General features: G+C 38.3%; 2 protein-coding genes and 1 pseudogene across 11 annotated transcripts; all 3 read left to right on the top strand.

Annotated features, from left to right (window-relative positions):
• The first annotated feature begins 694 nt into the window (after window positions 1-694).
• On the top strand, window positions 695-16,212 carry LOC103716180 (splicing factor U2af large subunit B). 9 transcript variants are annotated; one of them, XM_039115142.2, is made up of 19 exons: window positions 695-930; window positions 2,627-2,892; window positions 3,305-3,376; window positions 5,181-5,248; window positions 5,842-5,912; window positions 6,014-6,058; window positions 6,142-6,201; window positions 8,343-8,403; window positions 10,996-11,108; window positions 11,612-11,727; window positions 11,986-12,084; window positions 12,366-12,441; window positions 12,530-12,618; window positions 12,741-12,807; window positions 12,894-12,995; window positions 13,653-13,734; window positions 13,910-13,977; window positions 15,114-15,185; window positions 15,704-16,212. In XM_039115142.2, the coding sequence occupies exons 1-19, from the start codon at window positions 823-825 to the stop codon at window positions 15,851-15,853; spliced, it is 1,785 nt and encodes a 594-aa protein (XP_038971070.1). In that variant the 5' UTR covers window positions 695-822; the 3' UTR covers window positions 15,854-16,212. The 9 variants fall into 9 exon arrangements, with proteins under 9 accessions (XP_038971070.1, XP_038971069.1, XP_088568266.1 ...); XM_039115141.2 differs by having other exon boundaries at window positions 695-951; XM_088712140.1 differs by lacking the exon at window positions 3,305-3,376.
• Window positions 16,213-18,739: 2,527 nt separating this feature from the next.
• Window positions 18,740-20,594, top strand: LOC103716200 (stem-specific protein TSJT1-like). The gene is made up of 4 exons (XM_008804114.6): window positions 18,740-19,056; window positions 19,167-19,407; window positions 19,517-19,637; window positions 20,154-20,594. Exons 1-4 carry the CDS (start codon window positions 18,848-18,850, stop codon window positions 20,348-20,350), a joined length of 768 nt encoding a protein of 255 aa, XP_008802336.1. The 5' UTR covers window positions 18,740-18,847; the 3' UTR covers window positions 20,351-20,594.
• A 2,636-nt stretch (window positions 20,595-23,230) lies between these two features.
• LOC113461554 (microtubule-associated protein RP/EB family member 1C-like) lies at window positions 23,231-27,296 on the top strand (annotated as a pseudogene). Its single transcript, XR_016398768.1, has 6 exons — window positions 23,231-23,695; window positions 23,862-24,017; window positions 24,549-24,655; window positions 25,589-25,811; window positions 25,881-26,000; window positions 26,195-27,296. The product of XR_016398768.1 is annotated as a microtubule-associated protein RP/EB family member 1C-like (transcript).

Genomic DNA, 27,296 nt, shown 5'->3' with positions numbered 1-27,296 from the left:
AACACCAGCTCCTAAAGCGTTTATATGCTCATGTTAGAATGGATAGCAAGGTTTAATCAAGATCAAACTAGTATCAATATTACGCTTTCTGCATGAATGAAGCCCAACGAATGCAAGTTTCTTTATTAAGCATATGACCGTTGTGGATGCTTTTGGCTTGTTTGAATGCAATAATGTGCATTACCTTGTGGCTGGCTCGGCTAGTTTGATCGTGATCTCGCCTGATAGAACATTAATAGGTGGCTATCTCCTGGGATAATTGGAAGAAACCATCTGGCCCTCTATTGTAATTTAATAGATAGTACAAATATTGCTTCTCTGATCTATATTATTATTTCCTTTTCAAGAAATGGCAGTAAAGATTAGATAAACAATATATGTTCATGCATCATGTTGATCCATTGACCTTATTAATCAATCTGCTAGGATTTTTGATACTATGCTGTGCTAGGATTTTGGTAGTTGGATTTGATCAAGTTATCAGGTTACTTCTTACAAAAATCAGCTCAAACTCAAGCTAGAGGGTCAGGACAAGTTGTTCTTAAGAAATCCGAGAGAAGAAAAGGGTAGTGGCCACTAGAGCCCAAGATCGAGCTCGGCACGGACGACGAAGCGCGTGAAACTCGTCCGAGTCTTCCGGGCTAACCCGTCCGGTTCAACTCATGACTCCCGGCTGTTATATGTAGTCATCCAACTGCCTCGGGCTCGGTCGTTTCCTTTTAGCTCCGATTAGGTGATCCGCCCACCGACTTCTCGTCTACGAAGGGCTTATCGGCTCGCAAGAACGAGCTTAGGGTTAGGTTTTCGGGGGGAGACGAAGAGATGTCCGGCTCCGGCAGCCGCCGGGAAGGCAGCGGCGAGGGCTCCAGCATTCGCAGCCGCTCTTCTCGTACCAAAAGGGAAGGAGGACGAGGCGATCGCGGCCTCGAGGTGAGAGACTCTCATCGTCAGGTCGATCACTCCTCCTCCTCCCTCCCTCCCTCCCTTCCTCTCTCTCTCTCTCTCTCTTCCATTAGAAGATGTTTTCTTTGTTATAATGCTTCTTTAACCCTGAGATTGATCTTGACGTGTAATCTTTAAACAAATTATCAATAGATATGGATATATTGAAGTTAATTGATCACAAGAACATCAAGAAACAGTCAGATGTTGATAAATTATTAGGTCAAGATGAGTTGTATAAGGTTTATTAGCAACATAAACGGCGTGGATGCATGTAGTTTTATTGGTTTCTTTGATCAAGAAATCCAGGTTTTTAGAATCATTCGTGGAATCTTGGAAGTTATTGGCTGTTTAGTTCAGAAAACCTAGGCCGTTTAAGCCGGTTTTTATCGTGATCATGGACCTTCTTGAAGCTAATTTTCTGCCTTATGTATAATTTAACGGTTTTAGTGTCTTTTCCATGCATCATTATACACTTTCCTAATCATGTTTTCTTGGTGCAGAAAACCACTAAATTATTTTTTTTCTTTTTTTAAAAAATTAAAAGTCAGGTTTTTTCATAAAATCCCCCAAAAAATCTTAACACTAGCCCTAATTTTCAGAGAATTAAGGTTGTGTCTTTTTGCTTTTCTTTCCACTTTAGCATCACAGACCGAACATGAAGAATAAATCAGCAGACATGAGCCCCTAGACACATTTGATTCGATTATCATGTTTTGATTGCTTGACCTGGATGGTTGTGTAATAAACTTAAACTACTTAATATCCCATATTCTCCACTTTTAATAGCTAATAGTACTATACTTGATGAGCTGTTATATGTTCAGGTGGGTATAAATTTATATATGAATATAATAGAGATATCATCATATATTCTTTTTTTTTGGCTACCAAAATATCATTACACGTAGTCCAGGTTCAGCATGACCAAACTGTGACATATAATGGTTTGGTATGAGATGGCCCCAAACCCACCTTTTTTTGGAATGACTGAATGAGTTTAGTGTTACGTTCGGAATTGATTGGAAACTTATGATCTAAACTAGTATTTTAAACTAATTTTTCTAGACCCATACATGTCGTAGCTGGCATGAACATTGAATTGAGATTTTGGACCCCCAACTTGACCCAGCAATCTGAGTTTCATGCCCGTGTTGATTCCAATTAGGCAAGGCTTAGTTTGGTCATAGGTTCACTTGATTGTGATGCACCTCTCAACTTGCTCTAAAGTCATCATTTCGTAATGGTAGAATTAGAAAACAGAAACACTGAACAAATGTCTAATAGCTTCTTCTTCTTCTTCTTTTCTTCTTTCTTTTTCATTCTTTCCTTTTTTTAGGGAAAAAACCAAGAAGACATTTATGCAAGATCCTAACGGGAATTTCAGTTCCTTTCTCAAGCAAAAACTTTGATCAGTTATGGACATGTGCACTTGGACATAATTGATGCTTTCAAGATTTGGTTGTCAAACATGTGTTGCTTACCCTGTCTTGGACATCCTTTTGTGGTCCAAAAATATTATATATGTAACAACTATTAGGTCAAGCTAATACTACTATACACGGGATATTTTATACAGAGAACATATTCAATTTAAACAGCCATATACACATTGTATGGACTTGATGTATAAATTTTGGTTATTTGAGTTTCTCACCGGGAAATGATTGACTACTGGTTGCAGCACAATTCTCGTGATTTTATGCAAGGGAAGACGAGGATGAGGGTGAGAGATGGAGATAGAGACGGAGATTGGTATCGTGATAACAAAAGAGATCAGGATCGAGGCAGGGAAAGAAATCAATATGGGGAAAGAGAACGGGATCATGGTAGGGAAAGAGATCAGAATTATCATCGCCGAGACCATCACAGAAATACGAACACAAAGGATGATGGGGGAAAGGACAGATCAGATGAATCTGATTGCCATGGCAATCATGATAATGACCGGTAAGCTGGACTAGAGTTAGTGGAAGTATGATGCATGCCACAATTTTACTATCTAGTTATCATCCAATATTTAGAATCACACTGCTCTTGTTATATGCTTCTGCTATTTCATTTTTTAATTTCATGCATTCAGTTTAACACCTTTTGAAGTATGATACAGTTCACTTGATGTTTTCCTCTTGTTTTCGTCGTGATCATATTAACTTACTACTAATAGAAAATTTGTAATATATGCTGAAATTTTAAGGCAAATCTTTCTTCTGCACTTCAGAGAAGTGAAATATGTCGAAGAAGAAAATGAAACATAGTTTTCCTATATACATTGCTTTAGTGCAAGCATTCATGATTACATCATTGTTGCTCCACAGTATTACGTGACTATGCTGCATTTTTTTTTTATCATTTTTGTAAGCTACCGAGAATATGACCGAGATGGGAGTAGGAGAAATAGACATGTATCATGCTCTCGTTCTCCATCTAAAAGGTACATGGCATTTTCTTTATTTTTTAGATGTTTTAAGTCTTGCATTTTTATTCAGAATTAATTTCTTGGCCTGTACTGTATGACAACACCTAAAGCTTGGAATTTGACTCCAAACTTGTTTATCAAAAGTCTGACCATCCAAACTTCTATAATGTGCATGGTGTAGGACTTAATTTTGTCACATTTTTAACTCATTTATTAACAATCAAAACATCATATTATTTTCAATGATGTAATGTCAGGAATAATGTAGTGCATCGGCATATACTTGGTAAAAGATGCTTGCTTGCTTGTGGATGTTACGGGTTCTTCTCCCAGTAATGGAGATTCTGGAGGCTAGTTGGGCTGGTTTGCCGCCTCATTTAAGTGGCTCATACGGCATGGTGATCCAAGGAGGGCTATGCACCTGTTGTGTAGTCCGTTAAATTAAAGGCTATGCAGTTATAAAGTACTTTAAACATAGTGGTTAAGCATCGAATCTGGAGGATATAATGAGCAAGAATCACTGAAGATGGTTTGAACATGTGAAGCATGTGTAAAATACAACTCCAGTGTGCTGGGGTTCTAGAGTATGTTTTGAAGTGTTAAAAAATGAGGAGACATGAAGTTGGTGTAAATGATGGCAATGAGAAATGGTGCAAAGAAATCTTCAATTCTTTTTTATAGAACCAATTATAATTTGATCCTAGTAGCTGATCTACTTTGTTGGAACTTTTTTTAATTTGTTTTTTCTTCTCTCTTTGAGCCTTAACCTCCTCTACCATCCTGCATACTAAGATATTAAAAATAACTTGGTTAGGTTTATCAGATGCTAACTCATAATTCATAATATATTTTCTGAATGCCTTGAGGCCATCAATTAGCTTGAGAAACTGTATTTTAACACTTTTTTGTAGATATGGGCACTGTATACTGCATCATACTATGTGGAAGCTTCCCTTCCATATTCCATCCTTTGTTTTCATTTCTTCTGTATTGTGTACAGTCAAGTTACATATACATTGTTTTCTGTATACAAGGTTTGACCAGAAAATCTTTCCATCTATTGACCTGTGTAAACTTTCAAGCAATATTACATATGAAGGCTCTAGTTTGTTGAATATTCATAGTGTGATGCGTTAGGTTTTACAATACACTACGTAGTCTTGCTGAGTTGTGCATTGGCATTATATTCCATGCTAATATATGGGTGGGGTTCATGGTCTCCTGCTTCTTTTGGTCAATTAAAAGCAACAGTAAACTACACTAAATTCAATATGTTGATGAGCTATTTTGGCACAGTAATTACTCTTTTTCCTTTTAAACATCTTCCTATGAAATTTTGTATCAAACTTCATGTGTTATTTGAAATAAGATGCTTTAGAGGGATAGGGATATGATTTTGTCCCACCCATTAATATTCTATGAGACAGGCTGAGTTTGAATGATAACTGTTCTTTCAAATTTAATTAAGTAATTGTGAGCTACTAATTTTCTTGGTATATTACATATGGTGTCGAATGCCATTTGTTCCTTTTTTTTTTTGTTGAAAAATTTGAGCATCTACCTCTTTTTGTTTCGTCCACTAATCCTCTAGGTATCTTTAATATTCATCCTGACATTGGAAATGTTATGTTGCATATTAGATTTTATCCAATCCATTTTTAAGGATGGCTTGAGGCTCATCTTGCATCATGCCTTAAGATTGGATTCCTAATTAACATTATTGAAGCTCATTGGTGAGGTTATACAAGTGACATGTACGCATCAAATAAAGAGGCATATGTCATTATGCTGTTTCTTACTGTATCATTTTCTTTTGCAGCAAGCGCGTAAGTGGTTTTGACATGGCCCCTCCTGGCGCTCCTCTTCTGCCTGGTGCTGCTGGTACAGGTTAGGATGCACTCTTGTAGTTGCTTCTAGTTTTTTTTGCCTTATAAGAGTAATGTTATTTTACCATATGTACTATCTGAAAATGCACATCTGTAAACTAGTATGCCTTTTCCATTTTCTCTTATCGAAGATTTTATTTACTTAATGGTTTCATATGGAAACTGAAGATCATTGTTGTGTTGTTGGCTGTTGTGTGTGGTTTTCTGTTTGTGATTGTGTTTTCGATTGGGTAAGAAGGCAATGTTGGGCTTCATGTGCCATGGTGCTACCCAATGGTGTGACAAGTGTAGATACTATGTTCAACGAGGAACCAGTGCACTGGTTTGCTGGATCATGTTCGCCTTCAAACGGAAACTATTGCCTTTTGGTAGACTTACAGATGTATCTTCAGCAACAACAGTAATGGATTTGTTTCTTATTTATATTTTGCTGCCATTTATGCAAGTCATATCAAGCAGGAAGGCATAACATCTACCGTCCACCTTAAAACAAGAGTTCAATAGTTTCACCGGTGTTGCTCATGTCCTGGTAGCAACACCTCTTGGCTGTTGCTTGTTTTCATATTTACTGTTTCTTATCTGTTACTTGTATAGGGCAGCTGCCTGGCATTCCTCAACCGCTGACAGGAATACTCCCAACCATGTTTCCTCTTCCAACCCTACCGGTACTTCAGAAAATTTCTCTGCAGTGTTCAGATGCCTTTTGTTAATCTATCATTTTTTATTATGCTTGACTTACCAGACTATCCTGTATTCTCTCTCATAGCTAGGATCAATGTCAGTGATGCCAGCTCCAGCAATGACTCAACAGGTATGTCTTGATGCATTTGTTTTGATTGACCACTTTATATGGCATGCACAAATAGTAAAGTTTTGCTTCCCTCCAACAATCAGGCAACAAGGCATGCACGCCGTGTATATGTTGGAGGCCTTCCTCCCATGGCAAATGAACAGGTGTATTCTAGTTACAGTTATTTTGCATGGTTACCTATCTTCTATCTTAATCTTGTACAAAATGTCATGCACCTTCATTTTTAATCCATTGAGCAGAAGTTGTTGGTTAGTGCATTGGAAATATTTTTCTCAAAAACACTAACTCGAAAATATCATGCGAAAATGGCAAGAGTATCTTATCAGCGTCTTGGCCCACATATTTAGATATTACTCATGTCTCTGATCCAGTTGATGAGATTACATTATGTGTTTTGCTGAACTGGATGATTGAGTTTAGCATCTGCTACTTTTACTTGTATATTCTTTTTTACTTCTAGAGTTATAGATGAATTTCTGCAAAATATAAAGCATAAGCCTTGAATCTACGGAACTTTCTTAATTATCAACCAGTGTCATGATTAATTGTATAATCTGAATCATATCCTGTATCTTGAGTAATCATACATTGTGTGTGGAAGGCAAATACACATGGCTAAAGCAGGTTGCCTGTCTCTGCTAACTCCATCGTAGACTTATTTGTCACTTCATGATATCTATCCATTAGTGCATCAATACAATCCTAATTACCTACAACCAAACACTATAGATATAATTATGCAAATTCCATATTTCTATTATAGATTACTAATTTTTTTTCATGTTCTATAGTAACTTGTTATTCAACATAAACTTGCAGGCTTTATTGTGGATACTATTCTGTTGGCACTTCATCTACGAAGCCTGTCTAAACGGACTTGTCCATACTTCTTGGACAAACTATCAGATCAGGAATAAGACCTTTTAAGATGTCCTTAAATGGAAATATATAGAATTATTTTTGCTTCCTAACTTCTGTATATAGGGCTGCTAATAGACTAGCCCTTGCACCAGATTTTTTTATAATGTTTTGAATCGAGCCAACAAAGTTTGGATTGTCCCATCCTACTAGCAGCCCCTCTAGGAATCCTAACTTCTTTGCCCTCTGCTTTATCTTGAAGACCCTGCACGTTGCCACTAAATATTTGAACTATGACAAGTGCTTATCTACCCTATGTGTATTGCATCTCTGGTTTAAGTTGCCTTCTCGTTCAGAAGTTGATATAGTTCACATGCAGATAGCTAAAACATATTTGATTTTCTGCCTTTAATTGCTTTCTAGGTACTTCATCAGCATGTATGATAATTGCTTTGCAGCTCCTCTTGCATATGTTTGAGTAATAACTTTTCCAACCTTGGAATTTAAATATCTTTATACATGTATCATTATTATTATTTATATGCAGTAAACCCTTTAGAAGCAAATTCCGGCCTCTTTATCTTTTTTTTTTTTATTTTTAACTTGTAACTTTTTTAAACAGAGTTCAAAGAAGGTTTTATTAAAGGAGTAAAATATAATCAAGCTAATTTTCCGTGCATGTATTTGCTATTATCTATAAATTTTTTTCCCATTAGAACCCTAAGGGACCATATACAACTCTTATATCAAGTCCTTTATTTATTTATTCATTTAATTTATAACTTAGGAGACATTTAAGTTAAAATTTCATCATGATTTTGCCCCGAATGCTCTTGCATATCATTATCTGTCAGCAACAACAATATCTGTTCTCAAGCTGCACTCATTTGTTACTTTTTTAAGTCCAAATCAAGAGTTGAAATCTCCATAACTGAAAACCTGAATAGGAGTCATCTACCTCTTTTTGATCCATTCCTATCTGTTTCAACATGTGCAAGTTGAGTTTATTGAAAACAAACAATTTACTGATGAGCCATGCACTCTAGGAGCATCTTTTCTCTGCTATGCTACTTTCCTCTTTCTTCCTTGAGGGCATTCCTTTCCTTCCAATAGAACCAAACGGTCTTGCCCAGAACTGTATCCCCCGATTCCTTCCCTTGAAGAAAATGATACCAAGTTGTGACTTGGAAGTTCTCTAAGCCTGCTAATCAGAGTGGGTGTAGTTCCATATTTAAATTGAAGTCAGCAGATGAATGGAATGGGCAACAGTATGCTCTAAAGTTTCATAATCAAATCTTTATGCTTCATTATCTATTGGAAAATGTGTTTGCAAATAAGTGATAAGGGGCCTGATACTAACATTTTCTATTACCTATTGATCTCAATGCAAGTGCTAACTCTGTATTTCTTGGCCTTCTTAAAACAGACAATTGCTACATTTTTTAGCAACATCATGACTGCTATAGGAGGAAATGCTGCTGGTCCAGGTGAATTTTCAAGTTCTTTTTCCCTTTTTGATTTCGTCATTATCTTCTTTAGTGAATAAGTGAGTCAGCTTCTTTTGAGTTGTCTGTAGGCACAATTGCCTTTCTGGCTTTGGCTATTGTAAATGCAATGGGCAGTACATGTGAGTATAACAAGTAAAGAAGCTACAAAGGTAGCATTATTTGGTATAAGCTTTGCGCAAAGAATATGTAAGAAGAGATGATAAAAGTTCATGTACAACAAGTGTATCAGTGGAGGGGAACAAAGAAACATGGAATAAAAGTTGTGAATGTGTTGAAAGAGCAAACTCTTGTGGCATTTTACTTGCTCGAGTTTGCTGGTGTTTTTTCATGTAATCACACTCTCGGTAAGCATAGCCAAAAATCCTTTCTGAAGCATTGCTCACTGCTGCTTTATCCAAAAAGCCCTTGACTTATTTCAGTTATCCTGCACAATATATTTTGGTAGGATCAAGGCTAAACCTTAACACAATGAGCCTCCGTGTAGCTTATTTTACCGCTCCATTTTAGTTTTGTTATGTGTTCCTCCTTAAGTAATTTCTGTTAGACTTAGATTCAAACTCCATCTTTCTTTGGTTGTAAGGACCTTTTCAATAAAAGAATGCATTACAGACGCTTTATCTTTGCTCCTATTTAGCAACCAAATCTATGTATCTTTCTGGCAACCCATAAAACATATTTTAATTTTTTTCTTGTAGGCTGTATATGTGATTGGTTTGTTGCCAGGCAGAACCAAGAATATGAGTGGCATGGGCTTGAGCATGAGCGTGATAAGTAGGGCTACAACCTGAGTGGGTTGGGCCATGTTGAGGGCTAACCTAACCCAACCCAACCCCTATATCTCCCAACCCTAACCCAACTCAATTGGCCCCAGGTTAGGATTTATCTAACCCAACCCAATCCATCACCATCAGAAGCTAAATTCGGGTTAGTGTCAGGTTGGGTCTTGTTGACCCATGTTAGTCAGGTTAGATTGTGTTGAATGGAAATTCTGAGATAAGGAAAAATTTTGGTATTTTTTTGTTGGATGTGTATTTGTTGGATCAAGACCTAAACCATCAATCCATTTTTATGGTGTACTTACTCAATTTTATAATTTAGAATGACTAAAGACATACTTTTATGGAAAAAAATGCGGTCTCTCTCTCTCTCTCTTTATCTATCTATATATATATATATATATATATATATATATATATATATGAATTATTTATTAATTTATTTATTAGTTTCTGTTGAATTCATGTGGGTTGGGTTTAAAGATCAATGCTAACCCAATCTAGCTTGTTTTTTTTTTATTTTTTTTAGGAGGGTGGGGTTGAGATTCTTGAGCCCGAACCCAACCGTAGTCCTGTCCAATGAGTGGGCTGAGTGGACCTGGTACAGGCTGTGCCAAGCCCAAGTTGCAGCATGACACTTTTTAATTGTGGGATGTTTCTAGTCTTTGAAAACTTCTTGCGGACCTATAAGCACGTATCACACCCATACATTGTTCTAAGTGTTGTCTGTGTGCACTTCAGTGTAAACAGAAGGGTCTAGGTAACATTGGCTTGTGATTTATGGTATTAGAGTGGGACAAGGGCCTCAGTCTTTGGGAGACAATCTTTTAAAGTTGGCATAACAGTTCTGTTCTTGGTGAAAATTCTGTTTCACTATATAGGGAGTGAGAGGATGCTCTTGGCTTTGTAGACAGTATGAGTCCATGAGACTAGAAAAACGTCCTTAGCCTTGGCCATGAAGAATGAGAAAAACCATATGTAATGGAGTGAGGTTGGAAGATTGCTGCTCCATTGAATATGTGTTTACATTGCTCTATGGTGCTATCTAATTCCGTGAATATTAGACAGACTCCTATTACTCTCCTCTTATCTTGAGGAGCAGTTGTGCTTTCCGACCTGCATTGACATGTTAAAACAAAGAAATTGCATAAGGAAACTAGTTACACATTTATCTTTTACATTAACAACTATGTGTGCTTTTCAAAGTTGAACTAAGCAACCTTTACCTAACGCATGTACACCACCAGATGTGGATTTCCCATGTTTGTGTCTTCTCAAGTGGGTTGTAAAGTGTTGCTTGAATAGATAAGCAATCTCATAGGATGGTGCGCTGGGTGTTGTAGGACCAGAAATGGATTTTTGAAGGAAATCCTCTAAGTGTCTTTAACTCAATTTTAGGAGTGGCCATGTACACAAGGTGGATGGGAGATTGAGCCAGTTGAGCAGAGGCTGGCTGGAAACAAAAATTAGTGGGGTCAAGGGGAGGCTTCTTTACCCAAACACCTCTCCCCTTCCTTCTTTCGATTGCAGCAGTTGGGGTGGTTTTTTTTTTTGGGGGGGGGGGGGGGGGGGGGGGGGGGGGCAGGACCTTGCGTATTGTGCTGATGTTTTGTATTTACTTCCACTATATGGATCTGGCCTAATTATTTCTCTTTATCTTTATCTAACTGTTTTGAAGGTGGGCTAATCTCTAATTAGTTTTGATCTTTATTCAAACTCCATGACTTTGCTCTCTTTGTTATTTTGTTTCTTAAAATAAAAAGAAAGTTAAGTTTAATACTTTTTGGTTATTTAGGTGATGCTGTTGTCAATGTCTACATAAATCACGAAAAGAAATTTGCTTTTGTTGAGATGCGAACAGTTGAAGAAGCAAGTAATGCGATGGCATTAGATGGTATCATTTTTGAGGTATCACCTGTCTTCTTGCCAATGTTGTCTTCTCTCCTAGAATGGACTGTGTATTGGTATACTCATTTTCCCTCCTTTTGACATGGTATGCTAGCTAGTCCTGCACATTATTTGGGCTTATAATGAGGTTTAAGATAATCATCTGCTTCAAAGTACAAAATCTCTAGCAGATATATGAAAATTATCATGCTGTACTTTAGTATCTAATATATCATGTCCTGGTTTATGAGATCAGCTTTATCACTTGTGATCGTCATTTGAAATGGAAACCAGTCATTATTATGTTGTCTAAAGATCATATCCTTGGTACAAGTTAACTTTTCTCGTGTAACCGTTGCCTCCTGACTCTTGTTTGTCCGCTCTTTTCTGAACTTGAAGAGGGGGGGGGGATAAATATGAGAACTCTCCTGTAGCATATAATGTCGGTGAATCTTTGCTTTGATTAATTTCAACTGTAACACAATGGTTGATATCTCATGTGATGCCTCTTGAAAACTTGATAGGGAGTCTCAGTGAGAGTTCGAAGACCTACCGACTATAATCCTTCATTGGCCGCAGCACTCGGACCTAGCCACCCCAATCCTCATCTTAACCTAGCTGCAGCCGGTCTCACTCTTGGGTATGTGAGCATAACTCAAAAGTTGTGGCATTTTATGTTCAATGTTTCACTATCATAAGTTTTGGAAAAGTTGCAATGCTATTGATTTGATGGTTATGGTATTATAATTATGGTTTCAGTATCAGAAGTAGGATCACTTGTTATATTTCTTTGTACTCGTGTACTGGAAATATCATGTGATTACAGAATCAAATCAAAAATTTTACTGTTTCCAAGCAAGTTTCCTAATATTAAGCTTATTGTGTCTTTTGTTGACAGCACAATTGGTGGAGCTGAGGGACCTGACCGTATCTTTGTAGGTGGTCTCCCCTACTACTTCACAGATGCACAAATAAAGGAGCTACTTGAGTCCTTTGGGTATGCATATTGAATACAAACATTTACTCTGACTAATTCATTTTTGTGTATTTGCTCTTTATTCAATTTTTTAAAATGTATCCAGATTTAGTTGAAAGCGAACTTTCTTTCTTTCTTTCCTTCTTTTGATTATGTTGAACATGAACTTTATAATTTTTGTAGAAAAACTCTCTTCTGCAATTCTCAAAGATACCTGAGAGTGCAATTCAAGATTTTGTCGTAATACTGTTTCATCTTCATCCAGTATAATAGTTATTGTTGGTGAATAATGATTGTTACAGACCTCTGCGTGGATTTGACCTTGTTAAAGATAAGGACACGGGAAACTCAAAAGGTTATGGTTTTTGTGCCTATCAGGTATAATGTATCTAAATGACTGATAATGGTTGTCTTCTCCCTGTCATTATCCAGCTTGATTGTTGCCTGAGCCTACTTGGCATTTCAGGATCCATCAGTCACAGATGTGGCTTGTGCTGCACTTAATGGTCTGAAAATGGGTGACAAGACACTAACCGTACGCCGTGCTTCTGCCAGGTTTACATTCCATGCTTAATGAGTAGTGGTGCATTTTCAATTTGCTTTTGTGTCCTGTTTTTATGTATTTAGAGACTATGATATCTTCTGAGTATGACATGTCATGCCATTTGCATATGCAGTACTGGGCAAATTAAACCAGAGCAGGAGTTGATTTTACAGCAGGCACAACAACATATAGCTATGCAGGTAATATAAATTACCTAATGTCAAATATATCCATTACTTCTCCTTTTCTTGTATTTCATCTACTAATTAACAATTGATGGATGTAGAAAATGGCTCTACAGGCTGGAAATGCCCCACCTTTTCCTGGAGCAGGGTTGGCACTTGCTGCCCCTGTAGCATTTCCAACTAAAGTTCTATGCTTGACTGAGGTATCCTCAACAGATGCAGCTTTCTACTGATATAGTCAATCATGTTCAATTTTGAGCAATATCAAAACTAGTAATGGAGTGTGGATTTGGCATATCAAGTCAATTTCAAATTATTCTTCTTATTTTTTAGGTGGATATGATTTAAATGCACATTTTATCTCAATTTAGAAAAGGGTTATAAGTGAGATAAGTAGAGTGATGTTACAATGAGCAGTAAGCAACCCTATCAGTCTGTCATTATTCTAAGAAATTACATGGATTATGGTTCGTCGTACCAACCCGAACCGGATGGTACAGGATATACCGTACCGTACCAGTTCGGTACCTTATATCAGTATGGATGGTGTACCAATACTCGGTATACTGAAAAGATCCTATACTATACTGTACCAACACAGTGCTAATATGGCACCAGCACGAGGTCCGGTATCCAGACAGCGAACCTTGACATAGATGTTATCACCTGCAACTTATTAACGCATAAATATCCAGATTTATTTTAATGAACTTAACAAGTACATGTATGTGATATAAATATTGCTATTTTTTTAATCTTGATTTTGTCGTCTGCAGCATATTGCTTGAGCTGTTATTAGTAAATATTTAGAGAATTTGTCATTATGCATTTTATATCTTCATCAAAATGGGTGTTGTAAGGTGGCGTCCATCGATGAGCTGAGGGATGATGAGGAATATTCAGAAATATTAGAGGATATGAGAGAAGAAAGTGGAAAATTTGGTAAGCACATGTCGAACTATATGCATATAAATACTTTATTACTGTTGAAATCAGAGTGTAAATTTCACTTAGTTTGCTGACATGGATGTGTAAAAGTTCTGGGTCATTAATTTTAGTGCCTGAAACATGTCATTTTTGAATGGGCTCTTTTTTGTTTCTTTGTTGAAATTTTCAGGTTCATTGGTAAATGTGATCATACCACGCCCAACTTCAACTGGGGAATTGATTCCTGGAGTTGGAAAGGTAAGCTTGATTTCTCTCACTGTCTTATTTTATGTGTGGTGGTCCCTTGACATTCAATTGGTGCTCAATATTCCCCGCTCTAAATGTGCCAGTTGTCTTTTCCATATCCTGAGCTCACAAGCTGTGGTCAGTGCAGCTCACAATGTTCTAAACATAACCAGGGAACTTTTTGTCCTTTTGATTTTAGGTATCAAGTTGATACACATGATATCTATACATGGAACTCATACGACATTATGGTTTTATATAATTCCATTTACATTAGACATGTAAGCACAACAGCTTAACAGAATATTTTTGATTACTGATACCAATCGCTGTTCGATTCACCTGTCTTATGTGGCAGTTAGTCGATTGGTAGGATACAACTGGGTTTTGGGGGAGAGAGAGGGGGGTTGGTGGTGGTGTTAGGTGGGGTCCATGTGTGGTTTTGCCATCAGCGCAGCGAATGGAGTCCTGACCTTCAGCATTTTTCAATTCTTTTTGAAGCTTGTTAGATGCAGAGGCAGTTTATGCTAACAGACGCAATTGAGATGGTGTAGCTTTGCAAAAAATTGAATGGGGCATTAGTGCTAGGATGGAATTGTATTGTGCTGAGTTATGTAGAAGTGTCTAGTTCTCACTTCTCACCCTTGTTCTTTCTTATATTAGATGGTCTAGGCTTCATTGACCCTTTTTATTTGATCTGATCATAAATCTTGCCCCACTCAGTTTGGCTTCTTGGAGCTGCTAAAACTTCTAGGACATTAGACAACAATCTCCATCAAAGCTAAATGATGATAAGAATGTCCTTTGTAAAATATCCAAACAATAGTAAGAATATTCCTCCTTACAATAAATTGAGTGACAGCCACGGGAACTGGCTGTTTAGCTCTGCTCCTGCTGCATGTAGTGTTAACCTTGTTAATGAGGAATTGATGGCTTTTTGGTACTGAGTATCTAGTGAGTTTGCTGGAGGAATTGATGATTCCACCTCATAGCCATCTGAAATCCAAACTGTTAGGACATGACATCCTTTGTTTCAGAAGCTTTTGTTTTTCAATTTATTAATCTTTTTTATTTAGTGTTTTCTCGTATTTAAAATTTCTAGAACTATGGTGCTCCATTACTCTCTTCTCATGTGTTTATAATGTCAGCTAGGTATTATAATAAATTATACTTCAAACTTGGAGTTATTGAGACAATCAAGGGTGAGCCTCGATGCAAGGGTAAGGTTGCTCAATTGTGACATGGAGATTATAGGTTTGAAATATGAAAATTGCCTTTCTGCATGCAAGGGTAAGGCTGCGCACATTTGACTCTTCCCATATCCCGCAATTGCGGGAGCCTCGTGCATTAGGCTGCCCTTTATTTAGTTAAAGAGGCAACCCACTCCTTGCTATGTTTTAAGGACAATTTTGCATTCATTAGTAATGCTGTGGACGATGAGTCCTTGGCACAATCCATATAAGAATTTAGATTTTTATTTACCACATAGTATTATCAAAAGCATGATGACTCTTTAGTATTCAATTTTGGCTCTTACTTTGTTCTTAGTATCAGATTCTGCAATTTAAAGAAACTTTCTACTCCAGAATTTTTGCTTGAGCTTCAGAACATTCAGCTTTTAACAGAAATATGTTATCTAAATTTTCCATATCAATGCCATCATGCATATTTCTGTTTACAAGGACGCCTAATATTTACTCTATGTGACTGAAAGTGGTCCATGATTATACATATTCAGGTGTTTTTGGAGTACACGGATGTCACAGGCTCGACTAGGGCAAAGGTTGCTCTCCATGGAAGAAAATTTTCAGGGAACATTGTCACTGCTTCATATTACCCTGAGGACAAATTTACTATGGGCGATTATGGGGCAGCAGCAGTGGGTTGAGCAGGAGCCTATACGCCTGCACTATCATTGCTTTTAACGTTCCCATTTTACAGGTGGTCATATTTTCTTGAGTTCTGGAAGATTTATGTCAGGCTTTGATTTGCATCAGGATGTAGAGGGTGGCCTGATCTTTTGTATACAAATCTTGTTGAGTAGGGATCCTGTTGGTACGTGACTTTAGTCATGCTTGGTAATTTTATATCAATCCATCAGTTATTCATTGAACTGGATGGCAAGGTCTATGTACGCTAATAAACTGTTGGAAGAGGATCTGATAAGGGGACCTTGATCTGATCCCAATATATGGTCTGGTTCATTGAGTACTACTATCATACAAACATGGTATATTTTTACTGCAACAATCTGTGCGATGCTCAAAACATTGTATTGTGATTAAAAATGCTCGTCGTTGTATGAGATCTCTACACTTTGCTTCTGGCTTATTGATGCAGGAGAGAAGATCCATCAATTGACTCAGTTTTAATTTTCTTAACAAACCTAATCAACTTTTAAAGGACAACCTTGGTTTTCAAGACTTGACATTGCTCGAGCCGTTTGGTTAAGAATTTTTTTTTTTTTGGGGGCTAATGGGAGTACCCGAATTTTTTAAAATCCAATTCTAGCTCTATATCTAATATTCAAATTTCATTTCAATGATTCCGATTTTAGTCACGATTTAAGGGTGTTGGGGTATAGCACTTATTTGCCATGCGCCTCCTGATAAGTTTGTAATGAGGGGTCGATTATTTACTTTTTCTGTTTTTTATTGAGGAATACTGGTTATGCTGGTTAGGTCAAGACGGTCCTATCTTTCAATTATCTCTACAATGTTATAATTCAATCTTGGGATTGAATGTTGGAACAAAGGTCATCCATTTTAGACCATTTTTGCAAATAAATGCACCCATCTTGATTTAAATCTCTTTCTTCATTGGTAATTTAAATAATCTCTCTGTGGTTGTTAGCTTAGAAAATATTTTATGTGCTCCTCTATTACATGTTGTTGATATAATATTATGGTGAAATGCTGATTATATGCTCGGATGCTATCATTTCTTGCGACTTAGGTATGGGATTAGAGGTTCAATTTCGGTTAGAGTTGGATCCTAAATAGAGTGGATACATAATAGAAAAGGAAGTATCAATAAATTACCGGGTGATTTATACTTTCCGTTTACATTAAAAAGAAGAAAAGAAGAGGATTAGCCATACTCTGGATAGAATGGATTAGGGTATAAAAGGAAAAAAAAAATTAGCCTCTTCTAATCTCAATATATTATGGTAAAGTTGAAATTAACATCGATATTCTTTGGTACAATATTAATCGTGCACACGCTGCATGGAGAAGCAACCACGGTAGCACTGCGCTCCTGAAATAATCGTATCAAAAAAAAAAAAAAAACCACAGGCACGTGAAAGATCGGTTTTAGATTTCTTTTTCCCCTCTCCTTTTCTCTTCTAACACGACTGGGCCCTGGTATTTACTCAAGCCGCGGCTGGAGATACTAGTTTGGCAAGGTAGGCCTTGGCCCCCACTTCCCCTCGGAAAAAAAAATCATGCAAAAGCCAGTTTTTTCCTTACGATTGTGGAGGAAATCATTATGTAGTAATACGCGACCTTTACATCGGGGCTTGTGTTTTGAGTAAGAAATGATGAGGAGAATAACTACCACGAACCGATTAACCTAGTCTATCGAGTAAAAAATAATTTTCTGTGATTTCTTTCTTTTATTTTGTTTTTAGTGGGACACTCCTCTATCCATGTTTCTTTCCCCCATTCCTCTCTTCTCTTTCACCTTCTCCCCAAATATTCACTCTAATCTCCGGGTTTCGCTGCCTCCTACCATCCCTGGTTTCCATCGAAAACTATCTTCAGAGTTCAGACCATGACACAGTAATGGAGATATCACCTGGTGATTGTAAAAGATATACAGGTTTCAGAAAGTTTTGAGCCTCCATGTCAAGCACTGAGAGATCTGATCAGTAGACCTTTTGTGGTCTTAAAAAATTTGATCGAGATGCAATCGATTTGCTAAGAACATATATAGATAATTAAGTAGGAAAAATGAGATGGATGAAGTTGATTCATCAAGATAGACTATATATGCATCGTTCTTGAACTAGATTACAGTGGCACATACGCTTGAAGGAAGTTTGAATGTCCATCGATAGATTCTGAGAAATATTTCTATCTTTTTGGCCCAATTAGGTTGGAGAAGAAGCACGTCCGTTTCGAACCTCCTCAGTTTAATTTCTGTTTCTCGATGATTTTGGGAATATATAAATATATCACTTAGATTAGAATTCATGGCTTCTTGCTCTTTTTGGTAACAGGGAGGGGAGACCCAAGATAACAAGACGACGACGACGACGACGACAAGGCAACCACGTATGGTTATCCTCGGAACAGGGTAAGATGCCCGAAGGGAAACCACCCGCCCACCAACCCCCGCGACATGCTGACGTGTAGAAGACAAAGCAGCCCCATCCATGACAGAGGTTTCACGGCCTTACCCGATCCAGCTTGTCAGATGTCTGACGTGGCACCTCGCACACAGAAATATTTCCTCCTTTAAATAACCAGCGGGCTGGGACGTGATCTCCGTCAACGGATAAGGTCTCAGCGCCGTGCCAGCCTACTTACCATTCGGGGGAAAACTCCACCATCGGTGAGAATAATGTACTTGGCTGGTGTGACAACTTACCAAGCCACTTGAAAGTAACAACTAGCAATGTTTATGGTAACCATACCATGACGGTGCTCAGATCTCGACGTCAGGAGCAACAGCCAGTTTTGGGGTATCCTTATCCTTCTATCCATTCTCCTTTCCAAGTTTTTTTTTATCCATGTTAATAAATGTGAAAACTTGTGCTGTTGCAGCTATATAAACACCCGCCTCCTCCCCGTTCAAAGCTCCATTCCAATCCCCACTCCCTTTCCTTCTACATACTTTTCGTTTTCTCAGTTTTGGAAACAGAGAGAAAGGAAAAGAGATGATGCTGGCCTCATTCCACAACTCGCTGGCTCATCCGCCCCAGGAGCTCAACAGCCCCAGCGGCGGCCGGCGTGCCCCCAAGAACCCGGAGGAGATTCTCCGGGAGTTCCACACCCTCCACCCCGACGACTCCTTCTCCGCCACCTTCAGCGTCGGCGCCGCCCTCGCCTGCGTCCCCTCCCAGTCCCACTACTCCCCTAAGCAAAGGCATGCACGACTTTGATCCTAACTACAAATCAAGTGTCGCAAGTAGATCATGACCTTATATATCTAATTAATCTTAGAACTCAAAACTCTCTTCTTTGGGATCGATGCAGGCTGTTCTGTAGCCTTGATGACATATACTGTATGTTCGTGGGGGGCCTCGACAACTTGTGCTCTCTGATCAGGCAGTACGGGCTGAGCAAGAACGCGAACGAGGCGCTGCTGGTAATCGAGGCCTACCGGACGCTGCGCGACCGCGGGCCCTACCCGGCCGACCAGGTCCTCAAGGACTTCGGTGGCTCTTTTGCCTTTGTGCTTTATGATAACGAGGCCGGCACCGTCTTCGCGGCTCTGGTACAAATATATATATATCCTTTGCTTATTCCAATTCTTCTTATCTTCGTGCTTGGTTGGTACTTGGTTCCGATTCTTCTTATCTCATTGTCTGGAATTCGGCGTGCAGAGCCCGGATGGGAAGATACCGCTGTACTGGGGGATAGCGGCGGATGGATCGGTCGTGATTTGCGATGATGTGGGGATAATAAAAGCGGGTTGCGGCAAATCATACGCTGCTTTCCCTACTGGTATGTTCTTTTTAAGTCTTTTGTTAAGCTTTTGCATGTGTCCGTGTTTGTCCTCCAGTTAATCTAATAAGATTGTTTATTCGAAGTATATATGTTTCGATACGCAGGAAAGGAAGATCAAGAAATTAAAGCCAAACTAATCTTGAATCATTACCCCATATATATCGAATATGCTATTGCTTGATTGGGATTTATGCCTTATTTGTTTCCAGCATAGTCTTGTTCAGTTTATTTGAATGGGAGGAATAAGTTTGGGTCTAGCTGAGACTGCTGAGTAATTCCAAGTTGAACCATTCATTAGACTACTTTGATCGCATAGTTTTATTCGGATTAAAGAGGGTAAAGTACCTTAAAACGTAATCTAAAGAGAATTTAAATTGGTAATTAATGTGGCCTAGATAAAAATAAACAAAAGAGATTTGGCGATCAAAGGCAAACTATGAGAGTTTCCATGAATTTGTTAATTCGTGTTGGCCTCAAATTGAAGATGACAGTAAAATATAATATTGGATGCAGGGTGCATGTTCCATAGCGAGGGAGGTCTGAAGAGCTTCGAGTATCCCATGAACAAGTTGAGGCCAATGCCAAGGGTGGACAGCGAGGGGGTGATGTGCGGTGCCAACTTCAAGGTCGACGTCTATTCCAGGATTAACAGCATGCCGCGAGTCGGCAGCTCCACCAACTGGACCTTCTGGGATGAATCAGTTCTATAGCTCGCTGCTCGCTCGCTCCTGGCGACAACAGCAGGCCATTGCATATATGCCATCTCAGTCTGCATCTCTTTCTGGCTTTCTGCCTTGGAATTTCATGTCTCATCTCATCTTCCTCCTTGTTCAAATGGATTTCGAGTTCCTTGGAAGATGTGTACCATGGTGCTCGTGAATAATGGTGTTTGGAAGTCTGACTGTATACTTGGTGTCCATCCTTGTACATAAGAATCTGACTCATTCCTGGTCATGCTCTCTCTCTCTCTCTCTCTCTCTCTCTTCCCCTTCCCCTCCTCTCCCGGTTCATGTAAACAATAATTATTATTAATTTTAGATGATAACCGAGCCACTGATGCGATCGACTGCATGCGTGGCTTGGCGTTGTTAATGTGGCTGCACTTGATTGACAGAGAGCAGGTGTTGATGCCTCGGCGTATCAACAATGCCTCGGCGGCGCATGAAATGCGGTACGTTATGTCGCATAAAATTCCGGGCTTTTGTGCTTTGCAGAGGCGATTCATGAAAAGTTTCATCATCCATCTTATTCTTAGTGGTTCGTAAAGGACCGGGTCGCCAAGGGTATGGCATAATGGAAGGCATTTTTCGTTGTTTCCGAGTTTCGAAACCGGTAGAAGGGTCGCCAACTCGCTGTGTGAAGTGTCTTCGGATACGGTTCTAGAACAAGAGGCTGGGGTTAATTTGACCGAAAAGTTGGATAAAATTTTTTGGCTCCTCATGTGGCTTAAATTAATCTGGCCCGACAATCACGAGCTGACATATGGTATTGAGAAAAAAAGGACAGCTTGTTTTAGTCGGACAAATCTTCTTGGGCTGAACTGGATAAAGATGATTAAGAGGTTGTTTTCCACATAATTTAGGGCTCAGATGCTCGGTTGGCATACACAGACCAATCATCTTATTCTTTTTTATTATTCTTCAAAATTATATTTACTAATTTAAGCGACCTTTGTTATGTGTAAGAAAATATAAAATATATAAATAAATCTATCTCATTTTATTAACTTAAGTTTTTAGAACAAGTGGTAATTTCAACATAGTATCAGAGCCGATGTCTTGAGTTCGAATTCTGTCTCCGCATTCTTTAACTCCATTATTAAAAATTTCATATCCTATCAGCTTAAGCTTTTAGGATAAATGATAATTTCAATATTATGTTTTTCTTATGCATGCAAATCAGTACGCTTCAAATCTTTTGCCTCAAATATGGTTACCTACACCATCCTTGATTCAGGGTGTCAGGATGAGTGAGATTTGTAGGAATGTCAGGCTCTTTGGGGAGATAAATTTTCTCTTTTCCTGCTTCCATATATAGAACACAGACCTGGGCTAGAATTGGATCAATCTTCGTATATAGATTCCTTTTATCGAAAGTTCTGATAAATAACAAAGAATCATTTGATTTATGAATGATGCTTCTTTTCATAAATAACACGGAATAGTCATTCAACAATACATACTGAAGAAAATTTTTTGTTAACTTTAGTTGCTTTGCAAATGAGTATGGTTCTGGACTACAAGTGAATGATGATCCTTAGCAAACATTAGATATCGGAAGGAAGGAACAAAGTTGAAGAGGACTTAGATCTGAATCAAACTTGAGCCACCAGCTGCCAGTGGATTGATATAGATACTAATGGCGGATCTATAATGTAGAAGAATAAGGCTGGATTTGGTGAAACTGAAATAGAACTGATTGGTCTTTAGAAACATATCTCAAAATTGACCTCTAGCCCACTAAAGTTGGGACCCAAACCTTATTTAACAAAGGATTTGTCCAAATTGCCTAAATCATAAACTTAGAATAATTTAGGTTAAAAATTAATCAAGCTAAGAGAAATGCCCTTGATTCTTGATGGCTTTGTACATCGAATCTGGTACGGAAAGGGCATGGATTTGATAAAGTTGCCTGATAGCTACACGAAGACCAGCACTTGCTATTGTTGTTACTATAACCTGTCAATATTTTTTCTTTTTTGTTGTTTTTGTATTCACACAATGAATTGTTACAGAATTAAAAGTTTCAATTTTGTCCATATGGATTATAGAATTGTTGCCACATTGTTATTATGTTACAAATGATCATATAACTGTTTCGATAGCAGATAACAATATGACGACAATGCTAAAACTGTGGCAAAAGAGTGGTAAGCGTAAACATGTCTATTATGTAGTTTGCTAGGTATTCGCCTTTAGGTTCGTACAAAGATACAAGTCTTGGGATATATATATTCTAGGATATCGTAATTGATTCTTTCGAACAATACTACCTAATATTTAAACAATAATTGTAATATATTCAAAAAAAAATAATACAAGAAAATTAAAAATTGAAATGCTAGTTCAATGAATGTGTAAACAGAATGACAAAATGTTGACAATCCAAAAACATGTTGCCATGGAACATATAACATATTTGGTTGGAAGGTGTTAGACATTGGAATGAGAATGGAAATGAGTGTTGGGGGGAATTTTATTTTCATTCTGATTTTTGAAAGAAATAAGAATGCTTCAATCTTTCAAAATCCAATCTCTACTATTTCTTAATATTTAAATTCTATTATAATTTCAATTCCAACTCCAGCCACGAACCAAATATGACCATTCCAATCCATCCCAATTTCGTCCGCAAACCAAATACGCCAAGATTATTATTTTTCTGTGGCCAACGCCATCCATGCAATGGCTGGCACTCGTGTGGCAGGGGATCACAAGCCGCATGTATCACGCCCATGCGCGGGCCCCAAAATCGGACAGTATCTGGCAAGGGAGCCTCTATTCCCTCCTCATATGGCCCCCACGTAGGCACTGGGTACCACATGTGCCCTGTGAAAATAGAGGCGTGACAGCACGTGCTCCTATATCCACGCTTCGCAAAGTGCCATTTTTCGCAGCCATGACGAATGCATACACAAACAGCTGTTACTCATGGACCGTCATACACGTCCAGAAACCACCATCGTTGCTTAGAACAAGGGTTGAAACTCGAAGAGTTCGGAAAGAAGCTTGGCCACGACTCCGTTCCTTTGCACAACTGCCGTCCAACGTACTCACCCGTTTTCAAACCGAAGCCAACTCATCATATAATCCCGCCTTTGTCCTTCCCCTTCTCCGTCCCTTCACAAGAATGCGAAGAAAGCCTCCATTTTATAAACTAGAATACCTTTAGGACTTTTGATCTCCCATCTCCTACCCATCGACAAAAGAAAAGAGAAGAAGAAGGAAATGGCGACGAACATCGGAACGATGGACTCGGCCTACTTCGTGGGGCGGAACGAGATTGTCTCGTGGATCAATTCCACTCTCCAACTCAACCTCGCCAAAGTCGAAGAGGTTTTTGGACCAAATTAATTCCCTCCTCCTCCTTCTCCTTCTTCTTCTTCTTCATTTATCGGTCATGAAAGCTGTTGGAATATGTTCATTGGATTGGCATTTTCTTGTCAAAAAAAGATCGTCCTGAATTTGTGTTAATGGTTGTTATTGGATTGATGGATTTAAGGTGGCACCGGGGGCGGTGCAGTGCCAACTAATGGACGCCGTGCACCAGGGGATGGTGCCGATGCACAAGGTGAACTTTGATGCCAGGAACGAGTATGAGATGATCCAGAACTACAAGGTCCTCCAGGACGTCTTCAACAAGCTCAACATCACCAAGGTCTCTCCCTCCACTTCTCCTTTATAATTTTTTGTTTTCCTTATAATTTAAACTCACTCAACACGCGTGTTTACGCTTAAACATTAAACTGGAGGAACTGGATGGAAAAGATGAAGGATGGTTAATTATTGATGTGCATTATGATTTGCTGTAAATGCTTACATTGGCTCCAGCGAATGAGAATTTCTTCGAGAGTTTTGCTTCTTGGGTCTTCTTTGCATGGATAGCGCTCAATGGGTTGGTTTTATTTCATGTGGATGTAATTTAGTTACCATATACATATATACTTGTGAACCTTCAAAAGCTTGACCATTACATGCGGGAATCCGTAAATGTAGAGCTTTTATAGCCAGCCGACGCATATCACTTAATTTAATTATGGTAACAGCGTGCCACATAACATTGTAAAGTTTGAAGACTTATTTCGCTTATAATTTGATGGTTGGGGTCTGCAAAAACAAATGAAAAGAGAGGGTTATAGAAAGGACAGACAGCAGTGCTCATTTGCTTTTAAATTGTTCCTGTTTCCAGCATATTGAAGTGAACAAGCTTGTGAAAGGACGGCCACTTGATAATTTGGAATTCATGCAGTGGATGAAGCGATATTGTGATTCTACTAACGGTGGCGTTATCAACAAGTAATTCCTGCCCAATTCTCTGTTTTCTTTTTTCTTCAGTCTATTCATTCCCATGTCTATTTTTATGCTTGGTAGGTTACAAGATGTGCTTGGTGCATAAACTGCTATAGTGTTAATAATTTATTTCTTTAAACCTATTATAATGACCAAATATTTAGCTTTTCTAATGAAAAGTTATGGTGCATTATTTGCTCATCTCATGTTTGGAGATCCACAACAAGAACATCCTCTCCAATTAATATTCCATACAGAAAATGCCACAATAAATTCAAATCTTTGTCGACCAAATGGCTGCTGGAGATTGCTTGCCGAAGAATATAGTCTTATACTTCCAACCTCTTTTCTCTTGCATTGCAAACTAAAGTTTACAAGAAGCATATGTTGGCCAACTTGTAAGACACACCGAGTTAAAAACGACTGGCATTTCTTATCTTCATTTCTCCACATTGAATAAGCCATGTTACGTGGACACAATTTTTTTTTTTTTGAATTTTGGAGTGCCAAGCACTCTCGGACACTTGGGATGTTGAGCATGTCTCTGCACAGCACTTTAGCTGGAAATTTCAATATTTGGCAGCACATTTTGATGTGTCAGGTCAAATTAAGAACATCTCGTCATACTTGATGATACTTAAATTTTCAGATATTTTTATGACTACTCATTACTGATCTGAAGTATCCAGCATCCTAGTGAAGTTTCATGACTCTTTCTTCTTTTTCTTTAATGTTACTGTAGAATAGGTTTGTTTTTTTTCAACAGAATTGCAATTAGATAGTCAAATCACTCTAATCATTGGAATATCTCCACAGTTCATGTGCATTTGTGCTTTTTTTTGTGTGTGTGTGTTTGTATTTATGTTCATGTGAGCTTTCTCTTGTTATTAGTTGCTGATGTTTTCAAGCCTTTGCTTGCTCAACTTTTTTTCCTTTTAGTTATAATCCCTTGGAGAGAAGAGAGGCTTGCAAAGGAGGAAGGGAAGCTAACAGGAGAGCAGCACTTGCACAAGCTTCAACCAAATCTTCTTCTACTGTTTCCAAAACACAATCCCAATCTTCTCAAAACACTCGGACCAAGAACGACACGGTTGCTGGAAATGCTTCGCCCAAGATCACAAAACCTGCTTCCACCAGAGGAAGACAAGCTTATGATGAGCAGGTAACCTCAAAGCAACGCCAAAAACCTTACTTTTCCAAGATCATGTAGAGCCTAACAAGTCTTTAGCAGATGCAGATGGCTGAGTTGAAGCTTTTGGTTGATAGCCTCGAGAAGGAAAGGGACTTCTACTTCGCCAAATTGAGAGAGATCGAGATTTTGTGCCTGAGTCCTGGAATGGAGCGTCCACATGTATGGAGCAACATCCTCTCCAAGTTTTGTGCTATGCATTTCTTTCTCAATTTTCAATAATCACTAGAATAAAGAAGCAGTCCATAATATTTTACAAGACGAAAAGTCCTTTAGAAGATGCTTACAAGGTTCTCTGCATACTTGCAGAAGCTGGACTTATTGTTAACTTGTATTATTGACTATAATTTTTGCAGATTGTAGGTGCAATTCATAAGATACTGTATGCCACAGATGATGATCCTTCTGTGGTGGAAGATGCACAGGCTATGATACTGCAGCAGCAGACTCGGCGATTGTCGATGAATCCCGTTGATGAGGCATCGGAATAGAAACCAATGAAGTGAAGAAAAAGACATCTTGACTTGTGAGGTTGAAGCGGCATCCAATTCGACATCAACTTTCAGACATCTCAGATGTTCATCAAAGTGGTTCCCCATAACTACCACCTGCTACAGCTTCCTCGCAAGGACAATGCCTAAAGATCCAACCAGTTCATCTTTCTCATTGGACTGTTCTTTAGCCTTAGGAGCTCACAATACAATATTTGTGTTCCTGTTTTTTTTTTCAAAAAAAAATCTTTGACAAGTCTGTTGTGCAATGAAATCTTATGCAAATGAAACCCCAGATTTGGGGGGCTCATACCATCTGACTTTGCTTTATCCTGAAGATATCCATGTTATCAATCATTTGTTTCTGTGCTTTTTGAGTATCAAACTGACATGTTTGGCAATTGCACCTTCAAGACCATTCGATTCTCTTAATAAATTGGGCAGGCTGTTATCCTGTCTTCTTCAATCCTCAAGAAAAGAGGGCAAAAAAAGAACTTCAAACCAGCTAATATTAGTTTTGAACTTGACATATTAGTTCTATCTTCCTCATTTTTTCATATATTTTTTTTCTAAGTGTGGTTTTAGTATCCTTCACAAGATATGATCTTGTTCGACTTTGAAACAAGGCAAAAGATGTGCAGTACCTGGAAGTGAATTATCTCAATCCTCATCGTTAATTGCAAAAGCTAAATTGCCAGACAAGTGAGCTTTGTGTATATAGCTACTGGCTTTCATCTTCTGACCACGCTTCTTTTATTCAATTTATTCTACAACTCTTAAACTCCTACACTCGTGACGGCTAATGGAGTATCGATCTGTTAATTAAACATTTTAAGTTTATAGTTTGAAGCCTACATGTGATTTTAGATCACATAGGATTGTGATGTTTATGAGTATTCTGATAAGGGAAACAGAATATCTGAAACATAGAAAAGGTAAGCAAGCATTGCGAAAAATGATGTCTCTC

This window comes from Phoenix dactylifera, chromosome 16 (genome assembly GCF_051530095.1).
Source record: "Phoenix dactylifera cultivar Ajwa chromosome 16, Ajwa_hap1_PhDact_Kaust_v1.1, whole genome shotgun sequence".
Lineage (NCBI taxonomy): Eukaryota > Viridiplantae > Streptophyta > Magnoliopsida > Arecales > Arecaceae > Phoenix > Phoenix dactylifera.
This window is presented reverse-complemented; position numbering and strand designations above follow the sequence as displayed.